The sequence below is a fragment of the Episyrphus balteatus genome, chromosome 4 (assembly GCF_945859705.1).
Source record: "Episyrphus balteatus chromosome 4, idEpiBalt1.1, whole genome shotgun sequence".
Lineage (NCBI taxonomy): Eukaryota > Metazoa > Arthropoda > Insecta > Diptera > Syrphidae > Episyrphus > Episyrphus balteatus.
In genome coordinates this window covers 57,370,704-57,389,642 of record NC_079137.1, presented here as the reverse complement: position 1 = coordinate 57,389,642, position 18,939 = coordinate 57,370,704, and the positions used below count along the sequence as shown (strand labels likewise).

At 26.0% G+C, this 18,939-nt stretch overlaps 1 protein-coding gene across 2 annotated transcripts; it reads left to right on the top strand.

Annotated features, from left to right (window-relative positions):
* Positions 1–689: 689 nt before the first annotated feature.
* LOC129919546 (arylsulfatase B) lies at positions 690–15,161 on the top strand. Of its 2 annotated transcripts, none has more exons than XM_056000462.1 (6): positions 690–810; positions 10,680–10,863; positions 10,934–11,320; positions 11,381–11,639; positions 13,991–14,148; positions 14,222–15,161. In XM_056000462.1, exons 2-6 carry the CDS (start codon positions 10,750–10,752, stop codon positions 15,014–15,016), a joined length of 1,713 nt encoding a protein of 570 aa, XP_055856437.1. In that variant the 5' UTR covers positions 690–810; positions 10,680–10,749; the 3' UTR covers positions 15,017–15,161. The 2 variants fall into 2 exon arrangements, with proteins under 2 accessions (XP_055856437.1, XP_055856438.1); XM_056000463.1 differs by lacking the exon at positions 690–810 and adding an exon at positions 8,894–9,049.
* Positions 15,162–18,939: the final 3,778 nt, after the last annotated feature.

Below are 18,939 nucleotides of genomic sequence, written 5' to 3'. Positions count from 1 at the left end.
GGTTTGATCCAAGTGTTTCTTAAAAGAACAATAATATAATCAAAACAAGTTGGGATATATTTAAATTTGGTTAATCAGGGTTGCCAAAAGTTTATATGATAAATGAGCTTAAAAATTGAAAATTCTATAAAAAGCTCAAAATTCAACAGAACTCAAAATTGCGAGGAAGCGATATCCAAAATTCTGAAAATTTAAAATTCTTTTTATTTTAATAAGTATTTTTTTTTTTAAACTCGACTAAAAATGAAAAATTTTCCTATCAATTCTTTTCTTATATATATATTCAATGGTCTAATGTATATTAAACAATTTTATTAAAAAAGGTAATCATTTTAAATTGATGTGAGAATCTGCTTAAAATCTTTATATTTACTTGTTATTTTAACATTGTACCTATCAAAAATCCTAATTTACTTTATATATAGTCCTAAAATTGATCTTTGGTAACCATGGCTTTTTGTTGGTACCTAATTTGTTTTATTAGTTTCTTTTTTTTTATATAACAAAAACAAAAAAGCATTGTTTAAATACTTTGTATTTAAAATCCAATTAAAATAATTCAGACGTGTGAATGGTGTTTATTGCTCTAATCTCATATACCTACTACAAATTCAAGTTTTAATTAATTTTTAATTTGTTATTGACACCGAGTCTGTTTAAACATTTCTTGCCTTTTTCACCAAAACCAATCATTTGCGTAATACTCGGCGACCGAATATGATGTTTCGTGTTTTGGATTGTATTGGTTGGCAGCAGTCGGAGACCTCAATTCCATTAGTAAAGGTCTTTTAATTTTAATCAACTTCCCAGGTATAGTGCAAAGTGTTGTGATTTTTCTGTAGGTATTTTGTTCACATTAACAATTTGATGTTTTTTAGTGTTGTGATCATTAGAATAATGGGATAAATATTTGATGAAAAAAAAAAAAAAAAAACAAATTGTTCTTTAAAAATAACATCATGCCTAATTGAACAAACAACCATTAGACCAGGGTCGATAATTTTTGAAACCAAAAAAAATCATAGTAGAATGAAACCCATTGGAAAAGTAGGTGAATATAATGAAAATTAAAGGAAAAATAAATTACGGGCGAGCCGAGTTCGGGAAGTGGGTGGGTTGAGTTTTTAGTGGTAAAAAATGGTATATCTCGATTTCCGGCAAAACTACAAATCCTATAGAAAAAAGTTGTATGGCAAAGTTGTAGGTAATAAAAAGATCTACAACTTTTGTATCAACGATTTTTTCACATAACCTCAAAATTTATGTGAAAAATTCAAAAAACCGAGTTTTTGGTTTTTTATTTTTATCTTTTTCAAAAACAAAAATTTTTCTACGAAATCTGGTGAAAACTTACCTTATTATGTCCCAAATACACTGTAATTTATTTGATTTAAAATATTAATTTGTTCACCTTATTTTGACTTAATACCAAAAAAACACCCTAATTTTCAATCGAAAATTCACGTGTCAAAATATCAGCTTTTTTCAAAAAGTCGGTAGGCATTTCGTTCGTTAAAATGTCTATTTTCTAATGGTGTAAACAAAATTTTACATTAGTATACTATAGAACATGTTCTAGTAAAATTCAAAAAATGAAAAAAGCTTGAATTCGAAAAAAAAAATTGTATCATTGTTTACAATTTTGGCCTATTTATTCAAATTTACACTTTAATTACTCAAAAAACGTAAGATTTCATGTAACATTGATTAATCTTACGTTTTTTGAGTAATTAAAGTGTAAATTTGAATAAATAGGCCAAAATTGTAAACAATGATACAATTTTTTTTTCGAATTCAAGCTTTTTTCATTTTTTGAATTTTACTAGAACATGTTCTATAGTATACTAATGTAAAATTTTGTTTACACCATTAGAAAATAGACATTTTAACGAACGAAATGCCTACCGACTTTTTGAAAAAAGCTGATATTTTGACACGTGAATTTTCGATTGAAAATTAGGGTGTTTTTTTGGTATTAAGTCAAAATAAGGTGAACAAATTAATATTTTAAATCAAATAAATTACAGTGTATTTGGGACATAATAAGGTAAGTTTTCACCAGATTTCGTAGAAAAATTTTTGTTTTTGAAAAAGATAAAAATAAAAAACCAAAAACTCGGTTTTTTGAATTTTTCACATAAATTTTGAGGTTATGTGAAAAAATCGTTGATACAAAAGTTGTAGATCTTTTTATTACCTACAACTTTGCCATACAACTTTTTTCTATAGGATTTGTAGTTTTGCCGGAAATCGAGATATACCATTTTTTACCACTAAAAACTCAACCCACCCACTTCCCGAACTCGGCTCGCCCGTAATTTATTTTTCCTTTAATTTTCATCATATTCCCCTCCTTTTCCAATGGGTTTCATCCTACTATGATTTTTTTGTACTTTTTAATGTTTTTGAAGGCATCGGCACTGGTCTACATCGCATATTTCATAGAAAAAAAAAAAAACATCTATCATCTCTTAATGGGTTCTTAAAAAATTGTGTTTTAACAAATGAATTTATCCATATTCATATCCAAAAACAATTAGAAACAAAATTCAGTTGTGTTTTTATTTCATACCTGTTTTGAGAAATTAATTTATTTTTGATTATTGTGACCAGCTTTGTGACATAAACAAACACTCAAAAATTATTTAATTTATGTACTGTGAGAAAAGATGCTAATTGGTTTTGATAAATTTATTCAAGATAGAGCAATAACCTGACGAGAAGTTGTGTTCTTGTTTTCATTAAAAATAAACTTATTGTTATTCATCAGTTTGCTCATAAAATTTGATGTTTTATTTAGAAAAGGTAATAGTTTTCCATAGGTTTTGTTTTTTTTTTTTTTCGGTAACTTATTTAAATTTTGGGAAGTGTGACCTTTTCGGTTTATGTAGTTATGCATTTGGTTATTTTTCAAATAGCAACTAATTTTTTTTTCGTCAAAACAGATACATTTTTCTTGAGTGCATGATAAAAATATAAATCGTGGTGTATGAAAACAGAAATTAAAAATAAAACAATATATTAAAACTTTTCAAAACTTTATAGTTTAAAAGTGTAATGGATAAATTTTGAGTAAAATGCACGACTCGATCGCAAATACACTCCGGGTCAAAAGAATAGGTTCATTTTGTTTCAAAGACGAATCTTTCAAAAAGCTTTTTTGGATGAACTTTTAAAGAAAAGTATCGCTAGTTCAATTAATGCATTTTTTTTCAAATCTTTCCTGAAAAAGACTTTTTTATAAGGCAATTGAAAAAGTTTTACCTGTTCAAAGCTAGTTGTGGTTTGTAGTATCCTAGATAAGTGCAACTTTATAAACCGGTCTTTGTTATTACTATAGTATACTATCGAGCACTATAAAATGACAAATTGTTGTTCAAAATAAACGGTAACTGGTCATATGGAAAAATGAAAGAGGTAAATTCTCTCAAAAAAACATCTAAATTTTGACTAAAAAAAAAATACATTAACCTACTTTTAAATCAGAAACAAAAAAAATTTTTTGATCTGTGAAAAACCTACCGTTTTTTTTAATTTTTGGCTTTCTCGTAAGCCACTTAATCAATTAATATTTCCAAAACATTTTATTTTGAGAATTTTTCAAATAATTTTTTTTTTAAACCGCCTCAAACTATTTTATTATTTTTTCTAAAAATTCATTAATATTACTGGTCTGCAAGGAAATCCTCCTTTAAATAAAACTATACTTTGTATATTTTTGTATGCTGATTCCGAATCCGAAGTCAGAATTGATCTAGCACGTCACGTTTTTTAGATATCCCCGTTAGAAAATCTCAAAAACCCATTTTTTTGCTGTTTTCGAAGAAATATTTTGGCATAATGTAATATTTTTCAATTAAAATTGTTACGGTTTATAAAAGAACTTATTTTTTTCTTTCAAATTCAGTTTCAATCTTCTCAATATCTCTTTTTTTCTCCGAGATATCTTAATTTAAGTAAGTTTAGTAGGTTTGGCATATCTTATCATAAAAAAAAATGATCTCTAAAAATTAATATATCTTTCTCCCTAGAACAAAAATATACTTTTCTAATGGACTTTAGTGTGCTGATTTTGAATCCGAACTCAAAAAATTTCGGGCAGCTCTGGTTTGTGAGATATAGTAGTTTTTATTGAGATTTTCTAAGAAAAAACTTGATTTTGTGATACTTTAATGCGAATATCTTAAAATCCTCACGTGATAGAATTTTTTTGACTTCGGATTCTAACTCAACACATACAAAACTATAAGAAAAGTATACTTTTGTTTCTAGTAGAAACAAATCTGAAGCTTTACAAGGCAGTTTATCGAATGGTTAATTACAAATAAGATATTTCTAAATAGATAAATAGTATATAAAATTACAAAACACGTAAAAATTTTGTTTAACGTATTTTATTATGGTTTTCTTTACATATTTGACTTTTTAAATATAATGAGCGTTGATATTTTACATTTTCCTTAATTAAGGTGTTTTTGTTCCTGTAGGATTTACTAAAAAGTAAAGGATTTCGATATTGCTGCTAATTTTAATAAATCAGTATTTTAGAATATGAGAAAACATTAATGTAAAAGGACATATTTGGTGTCAATCGATAGGCAATATTACGAGGAATAAGTCCTCCAAATTTGAGCTCAATGCTACAAATAGTTTTAATTTTGCACGAGTTCAAATAAATCTAAAAGGTTGTTTTTTTAGAAACTACCCACATTTTTCAAAAATCATTTTTACAAAAATGGTACCTGGTAGAATTTTTCTGAAACCAGATTTAGATTCAGGAAAGTCTAACCTTTCATAATATCAAAAAAATATTTGAATAAGAAAAAAAAAGTTAAATTTTGCAGACCAGTGTATTCAAAGAATTAAATAGCATGCTTTAACTCAGAATCCAAAATAATCAAAAAAGATGTTTTTGTAATTTAAAAAACAAATTTTTTACTATATATTTTATAGTAATTTATAATTTTATATTGTTTTTTTTTAAGTTTTAATTAAATTTCATTAAAATAAAAATTTTGAAATTAATTTTTTATACCAAAAAATAAAGTTACCTATTTGTCATTTATGTTGATTTACATAAGTATAGTTGAATTTGCTCGAAAACGGCTCCAAAAAAATTTAAATGTTAGTTTTAAGACATAGGAACGTTTTTTAAATTCAATTTTCTTTAAAACTAATTTAACGATTTCACCTAAATTTTGTGTACGAAAGCATTTTTAAATTAACCAAAAATAAAATTATGAAAAATTTAATTTTTGAATTAAAAAAAATTTTTTTTTTTGAAAAATCAAATTCTTAAATAACTACATGGCATTGAATTTTTTTGAAATTCTATTTTAATTTTTTTTTCAAAAAATGAATTAAGAAAAATGGTTTTAATGTATCTTAATAAAAGAAATGAAACTGAATACTTATTTTGGAGCTCAATTTGATTTAACAAGTTTTTTTCATATGCATTTACCCATTTTCGATATAAAAAGTCTTAGAAATTTTAGTATCTTGCACTCTTAGATCAAGTTCGTGCGATATAGTCGTGCATTTTATTTCTTTTATATTTTAATAGCTGAAACACAATCACGCTTCGCCTTCGATTTTGACAACTGCGAAAAGTTCAACTATAGGAAATCTGTGTATCCTCACACAATGACGCTTTTCTTACGTACGCTTTTTTTGACAAACGTAAGGAAACGTAAGAAAGCGAGCAAAAGTTCAACCAGACTGAACTTTTGCTCGCTTTCTGACATTTAACAGACATAGTTACAGTCACCCACATTATTATTGCGCCAAATGTGAATAAAAAAAAAATAAATTATTGCAAAACTATGTGTGTTTTTTAATTTCTCTATATAGATTTTGCACAAAAAAACGACATCGAGATATTTTAAATCAAAACAATTTACGTACAAAAAAATTTAATGATGTTTTAGACTGAGTTTTATTGTTAAAAACAATATATTTTGATTGGTTTTGTTTTTATAACTATAGGATTAAAGAATAAACAAATTTCTATGCATTTTTTGAACACATTAATATTCTTTTTCATTTTTCCACAATTAAAAACAGATAAAGACTTGGCCCAATAATTTTGTGAGTGACTGTGTTTTTTTTATTTGACAGCAGATTTTATGTTGCAATCAGCTGTTCAAAGTCAAAGTGACAGAAGCGCGCTTTGAGGATTTCTCAACGTAACGCAACGAAGCGACGCCCTAATGCGTGATTGTGTTTCAGCTTTAATGAACAAATGACATAAGAAAAACTTGAAATTCTAGTATGAATATACCTTCTAATTGTGAAAAAAAAATCTCAAAAACTACAGCTCCAAAGAAATTGATATGATTTTTGGCCTTACTATCCTCAAAATTTTTTAAGTACCTACACATTTTTCCGGACAAATTTTTAAAAGTTTAAAATTGTCCTCCAGCTAAATGTTTTTGCGATATATGTATGATTTTTTTTTTTTATTATTTTTATATAGGTATATTTCTTATCGTTAGAAAATTTCGTTCTTTCCCATCAAAGTAGCCCAAGTTTCCCGTATTCCATTCCCATCTTTCAATATTGAAACATACATTATCTCTTATTTAAAAATGATAAAAATAAAACAAACAAAAAAAAAATACTGTTTCTAGGAAGTTCCTGATCTTAGAAATTATGTCATGAAAACAAATGTTTGATGAGACGCGAATTATTTGCCTTCGCAAAGTTAAAGAATTGTTGAAAATATTATATTTGCGGTTGCCAACTTTGTAGTTAGTTATCATGTAATAATAAAAACTAGATCATAACAATTAGTTAATTAAACATATTATGTACATACCTATAGCCTAAAACAGTTATAAGATACGAGAAAAAAAATGTTTGTAATTAAATACTAGTTCTTTGAATAAATTCTCGGAAATACAATTATTTGTAGATAAAATATTTATTTAAGAAAAAAGAAATTAAACATTTATTTTATTTGTCCAACCCCACTTTGACTGAAAAAAAAACTGAATTGATGTCCGATTATGATTAGAAATTCAATTTTTATTTTATCTCTTTGCATTTTTTTAAATAATTTTCTATAATGAGCTTTCAAATAAAATTCAAAAATTTTGGTAAATTTAACCTTATCTTATAATATTTTTAAAAGAAAACTTTTATTTTTCAAAATTTTTAGTTTCTGTTGAAAAAGTTACAGCTGTGTATTTCTGTTAATAATTTTTTGTTTGGAGTCAGGTTTAAGAAAAACCCTACTCACCCAATATATTTCTTCAAAGGATACATCAACATTTTATTTAGTATTTAATTTATAGAATTTCAAGATTAGTTTAAAAAATTGTGTAATATTTATAAAAATTTAATTTTTGGAATTGAAATAGACTTGTTTTTGCTTTGAAAAAAAAAAAAACTAAAATAAAAATCTTCTTTCTGAGCTGTAATAATTTAACTTGATTTTTTTCAACACACTTATTTTTCAAAAAAAAAAAAAAAAAAATTAATGACCAAAAAGTTTGTTAGTTTCTCAGTGATTATAACGATCAGTTAAATTCCAGATCCCAAATACGTCCCTGGTCGGAAGAATTAGATCATAAAAATTGTATTTCAATGATACCATTTGGTGTTGTTTATGTATAAATAAATAAATAAATCATAAAATGTTTCATTTTTCTTCGTTTCCGACATAGTAACCAAAAGATAACAAAAGCCATCTTTCGTGTTAATTAGATAACCAAACAAATTATACAATTATTTAAAGATCATATCTTTAAAGAATTAAAAAAAGCAGAATGACACAAAGTGAAAAGTCAATGCCTGATGTTGAAGTTAAATTATTTTGAATGAATTCAAGGTAGTAGTTATGAATGATTTATTATTATTATTATTATTATTTTTATTATTATGTATATTAGAAAATATAAACAAATTAATTTTTTTTATGATGATAGGATACAAATAATCTCTTATGCCAAACAAAAAAAAAATGATACACTTTTTAACACCGTTGCATTAATATATGCTTTTTTATACCACAATGGAACATAACTTCTCATTTTTCTTTCCAAAAAAATGCAACCAGTTAAATCTTAAAACGCCAAAAAATGATAAAAATGTTACTAAAACGAAACTTAAGTTTTTTCTAGTTCATTACAAATTTTAACAACTTATTTTTTCCGAATAATTTTTACTAGCAAGAACATTAAAAAGAAACATTAAACGTTTAAACGTTTTTTAAAAGAAAAACTGATAGATTTTATAAAGTTTTGTATTTTTTAAAAGAAATTTTTATAAACTTATTTTTTTTTCATGCAGAGATATCGATTTTGTTTAGTACAATTTTTTTCTTAGGATGAATTAGTAAATAAATAAAACTGAATACCTCCTCCTTTTTGGAAGTCGGTAAAAATACATATTTTTCAGGAGTAACCATTAGGTTGCAAATATTTATTATATCTTTAAATGCTGACATTTCTTAATAAAATGAGATTTATTTTTAGAACCAGTCTTTAATATTTGGCATATAAAATTTATAATAAATTATATTGTCTTTAAATAGCTTTGACAATTTGATATATTCTCTTGACATAGATTGTCATCTTTACCCTATATTCTCATCTTTATAAGGAGCTGTAAATAATTTGAAGCCCCCAAAATAAATTAGTAAAAATTTATGTATGTTTAAAGAACTCGAGACATTTTTATAGCAATCTAATCGGAACCAAAAAAAAATTCTTTATCTAATTTCAAGTACATTCATCATAAAATCAAATATAAATGTTTTATTTCCTTATGTAAATATTATAAATGATGCTACCTTTAAGATACTTCGTTTTCATTTGTTCCTCAAAATAAAAAAGACTATATATTGAAGATAATTATTTCTTAATGAATGTAGTGTTTAAACTGACAAAGGCCAACGAACAAGGCTATCTCTTATTAGAATACTTAATTTTATAACTTAATTTAATACTCAATTGAATACTTAATTTAATAACATTATTTTAAGTGTAACATTTTAAAATTTAAACATATTTTTAGTGTTGAATTTTTAAATAAATTAAATAAAAACGTGAGTACAAAAATTAATACAAAAAAAATTAAAAAACATTAAACAAAATGAAAAAGCAAATAAGTTTATGACAATCAATGGAACTTTTTCCTTGAAATTTTGTGTTTTAAAAAACTGATTACTGATTTTTTTTCTACAATTCCTGAAAACCAAAAAGTTAAAAAAAACTTAAATTCAAACAAACAAAATTGGCTTAGAAATAAAAAATACACTGAACGAAAATTTACTAATGTAGAAAAATTTAAAATGTAGAAATTCCGGATTATTATTCTTTTCACGAGTGGTTTTTGAAAATCTTAGAAAATTGGCAAAAGATTTTTAAAGGTTTTTATATTTAATATAAAATTCTATAAGTTGTTTAAAGTTTTTAAGCTTTTAAACATTTAAAAATAAAAAGTTTAAATTCAATTCAAGAAATAAAAAAAAAAAAAATAAAAAAAATTAAAATGTTTCTTTTTTGAGAATTTCGCTAAGTTTTAATATTATCTTTACTTACTCGTAAAAGTGTCTGGATACAAAATTACGTTAAAATCACTTGAGTCGTTATCAAAAAAGTTAAAAATAAAGTATATGTATGTTCTCTGATAGCTTCTAAACTACTTGCCATAATTTGATAAATGAGATATTTTAGGAAGTGTCTTGTCAGTTTGCTGGTTATAGATCATGTAACGACTCTAATATGTTACCTTTTTGAGGCAAAAATCAAGCACTAATCAGGTTTTAGTTTTCGAACTGAGTTTTTTTTTTGTTAACATTATGTATATTTTATTTAAAAAAAAAGTGATAAAATGTTTCCATAGCCACTGAAGTTTTTAACTAAATATAAGAAAATGATACATAACCAATAATGAGTGAAGAAGCAAGTGGGTCCCATCAATGCCTCTTTGTTTGAATTAAAATGAGTGGCTTAGAAGTTATAAGGAAACATACATACCATATGGAAAAATTCATCTTTGATTAATAAATATTTACCTACCTTCTTTGATAATTTTGAAATAAATATGAGCATTTGAAAGTAAAAAAGACCAAAAGAGTACATAAAGAGGTTAAGGTTCAAACCTTTATAAAACCACTTTTTTAATTTTATTCGAGATCTTTGTAATTAAAACGGCTTTTTTAATAACCTTTTCTTTTGTGGCAATTAAATTTAGTTTTTACCAATTTCCACGCTTACGAATTACCTTTAGCCCTCAAGTTACTTAAATGCAGTTTTCTGACTAAAAAATTTCTAAATTGTTCCAATTACACCGTTAAATAGGGCACTTTGAAAGCTTTTTTATCAAATTTCTTGACAATTTTTAAAATTTTAAGAAATTTGGATGTACTATTTCCGATTGTCATCCTAGATTTAGAGAACTGTCTTAAACACATTAAAGTGGTCAGTAGTTATTTTAAACATTTAGAGTGTAAGAGTGCGTATTTTCGTATGAGGAAGATGCTATTCTTGTTTTATATTAATTTATCATTCACCGTTGACAAATTTTTACTTATCACTTATCATTTATCTCTTATCACTTATCAATATATTATCACTTGTAACGTTGTCAAAACTTGTTACTTAATTTAATTAATTGCCACTTATCACTTACAACTTTGTTACTTACAAAAAAAAAATATTTTTTTTTTTTAGGTTCTTACCAAAGACGCTTAAATAATACAACAATACTTACAATCAAGAAAAAATTCCAAATATATTCACAATGAAATTATTACCAACTTTAATAATGATGGCCGTATTAGGCTTGATTTATGCTGAATCGACCGAAAAAACATTCAACCAACCAAATATTGTTATCATTATGGCTGATGATTTGGTAAGTTTTTAAAGAATAAATCTTTAAAGCTTCCTCTTATTTACTAAATTGTATTTTTTGTATTTTTAAGGGAATCGATGATGTCAGTTTCCATGGTAAAAAACAACACATAACACCTAACATGGATGCACTAGCTTACCATGGAATGATATTACAACATCACTACACTCCACCCATTTGCACTCCATCGCGATCAGCGTTTATGACTGGCAAATATCCCATCCATACTGCAACTCAACATTTTGTAATTAGCAATGAACAACCTTGGGGTCTTCCTGTGAATATCACAACAATAGCTGAAGTATTTAAAGATGGTGGCTATTCAACAAATTTAGTTGGTAAATGGCATTTGGGATTGGCTGAAAAAGAATACTTTCCAACTGAACGTGGTTTTGATTACCATTATGGTTATTTAGGTGGTTATATTGATTATTATAATCGAATGGCTTTGATGCCGGTAAGTCATATAGAAATACACTCAAAATAATTAAATAGATTTTAATGTTATTTAAAATAGATTCCAGGTACAAATATTGGATATGATTTTCGAAGAAATTTAAATATTGAATGTGGAGCTCAGAATACTTATGTGACAGATCTTTTAACAACTGAAGCTGAAAATGTTATTAAAGCTCATGATACAGAGAAACCATTATTTTTGTTGGTAAATCATCTAGCACCACATACTGGGAATGAGGATGAACCTCTTCAGGCTCCAAAGGAAGAAATTGAAAAGTTCAATTATATTGAAGATGAAAATAGAAGAATCTATGCAGGTACATACAGACAGATTTTTAACTTTTTTATTTGATTTACAACTTTCCTAATAATTCTTGAGAAACAAAAAATGATAACTTAAATCTGAAGTATTTATACAACTAATTGTTAAAAATTAAACAAGCAACTTAGAATAGCAACTTTTTTTTTTTTTAATTAAATTTTTTTTTCAATTTCTAAGTTTTTATTTCTTCAAAATCACAAGCTTTTCCTTTGTATTCTACTAAATAGTTTTTTAAATGTTGTGGAATGTGGAATCGATCATTTGGTCTAACAAAGATTTCTCTTTGAAGACGTGAAACTCTCAAATGAACATTGTATAACCAATGCGAGCCATCACTCTTCCTTTACAAGCTCAAATTTAAGAAACTGTATTTTTTTAAACAAATTACCTACTACATCAAAACGAAAGAAAAATCATATCAATTTCGATCTCCTGTATCAGCCTAACCCTTAGACCAATTTTGAAATTATCTTCGGTTTTCACCCTTTTTTGATCAAGTAATAAATTAGTTTTGGACTTGCACATGCAAAACAATGGAGTCCGATTCAAGATTGCAATTTTTGTTATGCTAGGAATTAAGCTCTATCGGGCTCAAAAATATTCACAGCTCAGTTTTTGAGTTTTTAATTGGCTAAAACAATAAATAATAGGTTTTCAAAAATGTATTTCACATCAAAACATTTTAACTTGCGATATAGGCACTAAAGCTAAAATTAACCAAACTTGCCATAACCAAAATAAAAATGTTTTTTTTTTTTTTTAAACTCCCTTTGAACGATATTGATTTAAAAAATACGTTAGTCTTCTACTTTAGAAGTTAAACAAAATATTTTTGGACCGTTATTAACGGTACCTGGTTTAGAACCGTGTTCTTGTTTTCTGACTTTCACGAAAAATTAAAATTTTTGTACAAAAACGTTTTATTAGTCTTCACTTAATAAATAAAAAAAAAATTTCGAAAAATATCTCTTTTGTTAAAAAATTTTCAAAATTAAATAAATAGTTTCTTGAAAACCGAATTTTCTTGAAATTTTGCTTCGATATTTGTATAACATTTTTTTTTTAAGTTTTTGAAAATTGTTATATGTGAAAATTTTTTTTTTTTTTTTGTTTAACCGCTCCAACATTTTTCAAAAACAAATTTCATACTTCTTTTGACAGTTTAAAACATAGAAAATGGTGTTTTTGAGACTTTAAAATTTTAATACCTTCTTAAATTTCTTATAAGATTAATGACAATATTTTATTAAATTATGCTTTTATGAAGGCTTTTAAAAGCTTTATTATTCCAAGCATCTTTTTCCATTAGAATAAGTGCTTGTCCGTGCATTTTATTTGTTATATATTTAAAATTTTCAAAGTTGACTTGTTATTACAATTGATACATATTTAGGATTAATATTTAGGACAATTGTTTAAAGAAGACATTTTGCAAAAAATTAAACAACTATCAATTTTTTAGTTTTAACACGCTTTTTTATAACGAATTTCCTAAAGAATATTTTAACATAAACTAAATTTTTGAAAACCAATTACCTATAGACTTATTTAATAAAAAAAAAAATCTCCTAATTTAGCCTACTTACATTAATTGGAAAACTCCCGATGTTTATCCCCCAAAAAGCATATAAAACAACGATTTAAAGCTGCCAGACTTTTAAATTCGTTATTATAACTCATAAGGCTATAAAACTGCATATTTTTCTGGGCTCTTAGACTATATTAAAACACACAAAAATAGACCTTGTTTCATGAAATCGATGCTCGAAACCTCTTAATATAATGTTAAAAATCTAAAAAAGATTCTTAGGGTTCTTGATTCTAAGAGAAATCCAAGTCTACGAAAAAGGTTTCTGATTTTTTTCTTCACTGGATGATGGTTCCGCTTAAAATAAATGCGTATTCTTGTTTCATATTTGATCTCTACTTTACCCTAACTAAAGCTTTCTTTCAAACCTTCCATGCTCTTTAAACCGAAAACAAATTAAAAGTCTGAGAAGTGGGTTAAATATTTTCATGTTTGGCAAAAGTGTTTCATGAATTTTACTAATTTTTTTATAGTCTTTTCTTTTTTGAAATAAACCATACAAAAAAGTACGTATACGCCCGAGTGTACTTAAAGCTAAATCATGCAATACAAACAAAAATGATAACTTAATAAGTAAAACATACGATTAGGACAGAGAAATTGTCGATGGCAAGTGCCATACGAGTTTTTTTTTTTTTAAAGGGTTCCAATTTCAAAAATTAAAATTACCAAAAAAAGTCAAGCAAGCAAAATATTTTTTTTTCAAAACTAAAAAAAAGATAATTTAATAAAAAAAATTTCTTATCTTCTTATTTTAGCAATGATCTCTAAGCTTGATGATAGCATCGGAAATATAACCAAAGCTCTTGACGATAAAGGAATATTAGATAACACAATTTTGATCTTCTATGCTGACAATGGAGCTCCATCGTTAGGTTTCTTTGCAAATACTGGCTCCAACTATCCATTCCGTGGGGTAATTATATTTTATTTTTATTATTTAAAAAAATCAAAATTTAACAATTTATTTATTTCTATTTTTTTTTTAGCAAAAAAATACTCCATGGGAAGGTGGTGTTCGTGTAGCTGGTGCAATTTGGAGTCCACTTTTACAAAATCCAAAATCAGTATTCGATCAACACATGTACGTTGCCGATTGGTTGCCAACTTTAGCCACTGCAGCTGGTATTGAAATCGATCCATTACTCGAATTAGACGGTATTGATCTTTGGGATAATTTGGTATCTGGGAAAAAAGAACCTTCCGGTCGTGAAATTGTCCACATGCTAGATGACATAGATAATGTTGTTTCAATAATGAGCAATGGGTTCAAATACGTGAAAGGAACAACTATTGCTGGGAAATATGATACTGTTTTAATGGGTCGACAAAAAGAACAAGATCCAAGAGATATTAATTATGCCACAACGATTCTTAACTCAACTACCAGTAAAGTCCTAGCAAAATATGATAAAACTCCATTAACAGAAAATGAAATTAATAATTTACGTACATTGGGTGAAATAAAATGTGCAAATCCAAAGGTTAAAAATAGTTGTAATCCTTTGATTGAGGAGTGCCTTTACAACATCAACGAGGATCCATGTGAAGAAAATAATTTAGCTAGAGACGATAGTTTTAAGTCTGTGTTACAGGATATGAGAGATATTACCGAAGAACAACGTGCAACTGCTCGGAAGCCTGCAAATATGAAAGGTCTAAGTTGGGCTGATCCCAGTGTACATGATTGCACTTGGACTAATTTCTTACAAGTACCACAAAAACGAAAAATTAGTAATTGCTCATATAGAAGAAAACCATGTCCAGCTGTACTAGATTCTTAGATTAAGTAATTTATATTTTATGTTTAATATTTTTATGACATGTGTGACGAAGTAGAGTAAATTATGAATTTTTCGGTTTGATATTTTAATTTTTTAACTATTTATGTATTTATTCAGGCTTTTTTTGAAGACTTATGTTTTTGACTTGTGTATTTTATTTTTTAATAAATATGATCTTAAGCAATTAAGTTTTAATAATTTAAAACTTTGTTTCTTTGTTCTTTCTTCCATGTTTTTAAAACATGTTTTTATAGCATAAATGTTTTCATCAAAAAATGATCAAAAATGAAATGATCACAAAAAATTAACAATTAGCCAAAAACATTTTTTAGGTCGGTTATAGCTGAGAGCAATTTGTTTCACAAATTTAGTGAGAAATCCTAAAATGTGTTGGCCAATATTATCAATTTCAGTCAAAGTAAAGAGTTGCACAGTTAATTTCAAGAGAAAAAAGTACCAAAACAACAAAATTTGGACTTTGTTAAAAACTCGTCACATTTACGGCTCATTAAATTTATATTCACCTAAGCCCTGATTTTTCAATCGTCAGTTAGACTATCAGAAGAATAAATATCAATATGAAAAAAAACTTTTATTCCTAGGAATAAGCTCTATCTGAGGTTTATCTGACTATTGAAAAATTGGCACAGGTAAAATAGTACATAAAATCAAGAAATAAAAAAAAAAATTGTTACACTCATGAAACTTGGCAAAAAGTTTGCTTTTGGGATAAGAACCAATGACAAAAAAGTCTATAAAAAAAAGTTGTTTTTTCGCGGACAAGAGGGAGGAGCTGAATGTCAAAAATATACTGAAAAAAATTGTTTGTTGAATATCATCATATGATACATGTTTTCAAGGTATTTTTTGATGCTGAATCTAATGACATAAAAATAAAGTCAATGCGATTGCTCTAAGAAAAGTTATTTCCGATTAAAAACCAGGGTGCTTGTTTTTTGACCTCAACAGGTAAAATATAACCGAAACCCATGTGAAAAACATGATACACCGACAAAATTTGGGATGAAGATTAAAGATAAAACAGGGACAAAGGATTCATAAAGTTTTTAAAAATATTTTGGGTGAAAGGGTGTTTTTTTGATAGGTTAAGTTGTGTGTGAGAAAGGTATCATAACAGCTAACTTATATTTTATTAATTTTTAAAACTTGGTGAAATAGTTTTGGTTGGTACCTATAAGAATTAAGAATCTATAAAAAGTAAAAAATTATTTTGAGTGAAAGGGTGTTTTTTTTTTTCAAGAAATGATGAAATTCGGAATTAGTACCACAAAAACTGGGAAAAAATTGTTACACCAATGAAAATTGGTAAAAATGTTTCATTTATAACAGAAAGCAAGAACTCAAAAAGTCTATACAAATATTTTAGGTTAAAGGGTGTTTTTTTGGGAAATAGGGAAAAATCCGCGATAAGTCCGATAAAATCCATGGTATAAATGGTACCCTTACGAAATTCATTAAATATGTTCTCTTTCCCATGGGAACTACGGATAATGTAAGTCTATAAATTTTTACTTGCGATATAGGTACTATATATCAAGTTATGCATTCGTACAAAAAAAAAAAGTTGAGATAACATTTTTCCATGACATTACGATGGTAGACAATGCCAAAAAAGTGGGTCCCGGAAGTCCGTCTGTCTGTCTGTCTGTCTGTCTGTCAGTCTGTCAGTCTGTCTGTCTGTCTGTCTGTATAAGGAGCTACAGCCTAAACGGATGGACCGATTAATGTCAAACTTGGTATGTAGCGTTATTTGGCGACTCTCCAGAGGGGTTTTTGGAATTAATTTTTTTGGACCAAAAATAACGGTACTTGTCATATACCGATTTTAGTAAAATTAAAATAGCTCGAAAACGGCTCCAACGATTTTGTTTAAAAAATTCAAATGTTAGTTTTACGCTAAGGTCTATATTTCAATGAAAAATTTTTTATTTGAAAATCATTATTAACGGTACCTGCCATAGAACCGTTTTTTTTAAATTCGAATATCTCCGAAACTTCTTATTCGATTTCAACGAAACTTTTTGTGAAGAAGCATTTATATAATTTAAATATAAACCAAAAATAAAATTTCCAAAAAAATAATTTTTGGATTTTTAAAAAAATTTTGAAAATTTTTTTTTGAAAAATGAAATTTTCGAAAACGGGACATTGAATTTTTTTGAAATTTTGTTTTTAGATGTTGATTAGTGATTTCTACAAAATGGCATTAATATTTTATTTTTAAACTTTTTTTCCAAAAAATTATTTATAAAAAATTGTTTTTTTAAAAAACGGCTCTAACGATTTTGAAAATTTTTTTTCTAAAAATGCACGTTAATATATCAATCAAAACTGCATACTTGTTTTGGAGGGCAATTTAATTTCAGATTTTATTTTATTTTTTTTTTTTAAACGAATTTTATTTTTTTTTTCCAAATTTCTACATAAAAAGTCTTAAAAATTTAAGCAACTTTAACTCCAAGAGCAAGTTCGTGCGACCCAGTCGTGCATTTTATTTTTATGTGAAAGGGTTTTTTTTTTAAAGTAAAGAAAATATGGGTATATTTGAAAAAGTGTGAAATACTAGAGTAATATTAGTGGTACCCTATTGAAATTTAGCAATTATGCTACTTTTAAGATAAGAAACAAGAATCTTAAGTGTCTATAAAAATATCATGGTTAACAGGGTGTTTTTTTTTATTGAGTGAAAACAAAAATGATGGGTCATCCTAATGAAATTTGGTAAAAACATTGATTTTGGGATAGAAAGCAAAAATAAAGAGTTTTCATAAAAAAAAATTTGGTGAAAGGGTGTTTTTTTCGAAGAGACAGTAAAATCTGTAATTGGTCCCAAAAAGCCAATGATTCATTTTATTTATAGTTTTGATGACAAATTAAACATTTATAAAAAAGTTCTTACACGTTTTACGCGAATCATTGGATTTTTTTTTTTCTTCAATGCAGAAAATTTTTTATTCGCAATAACATTATTTTTAATGCAAAATATTTTCAGTTTCAATAAATATTCTTTTTTTAATGTAAACTATTTTATTTGCAATATATATTTTTATTCAATTTCAAATGCCTTTTTTTCAATTGATATTTTTACAACCCTGATTTCGATACTCGTTCGAATACTGATTTCAAAATGCATATGCATTTTGTCCCAGACCCCCGTATAATGAAATTTAATTTATCCGTATTATAGTAATTTTCTCATTTTGTGTTTATTTTCGAAGTATACCTGTTTTCATTTTTTTTTTCGTTTTTCATCATTTTTTAATTTTTTATTTTTTTTAATGCTTTTAAAAAAAAAAGTTGTTGAGTAACATTTTGTTTTATATTTTGTATAATTATTTTATAATTATTTATTTTCTTTGATTTTCTTTGTAGACCAAGAAGCAATATTTCAATATTTAAACAAACAACACATTAAATGAAATTTAAAAATGAGAAAAAAATTATAAAAGCATTTTCTCTTAAAAAGTAATAAATTTATAAATAATTAAAATAATGCGCTAAGAACTTATTAACTTATTGATCATGCTACGGTTTCCGATCAAATCCACTTTTTGCAGATATTGGTTTCGCTGTCCATAATTGATTTCTGTATTTTTTTAAAATTTCTTTCATTAAAATATATAGTTAATTTTTTTATCTCTTACGCCATTTTGTTACAAGTTAATTAACCTTTCAAAGTTCTTATAAAACTCAATTTGCAACTTTTATTTTAAAATAATACCCTGAAGGTTTGAGACTTGTTTGTTATTAAAAAAAAAAAACTTTGCCTGTTAATTTAAGTTTTTTAAAACGTATATTTGATTTTGACAAAACGGTTTCAATAACCCTAATAATAAAATTTAAAAAAATAAAAAAAAAAAAAAATAATTTCGGGTTTAAAAAAGTTAAATTTGTTTTTAGAA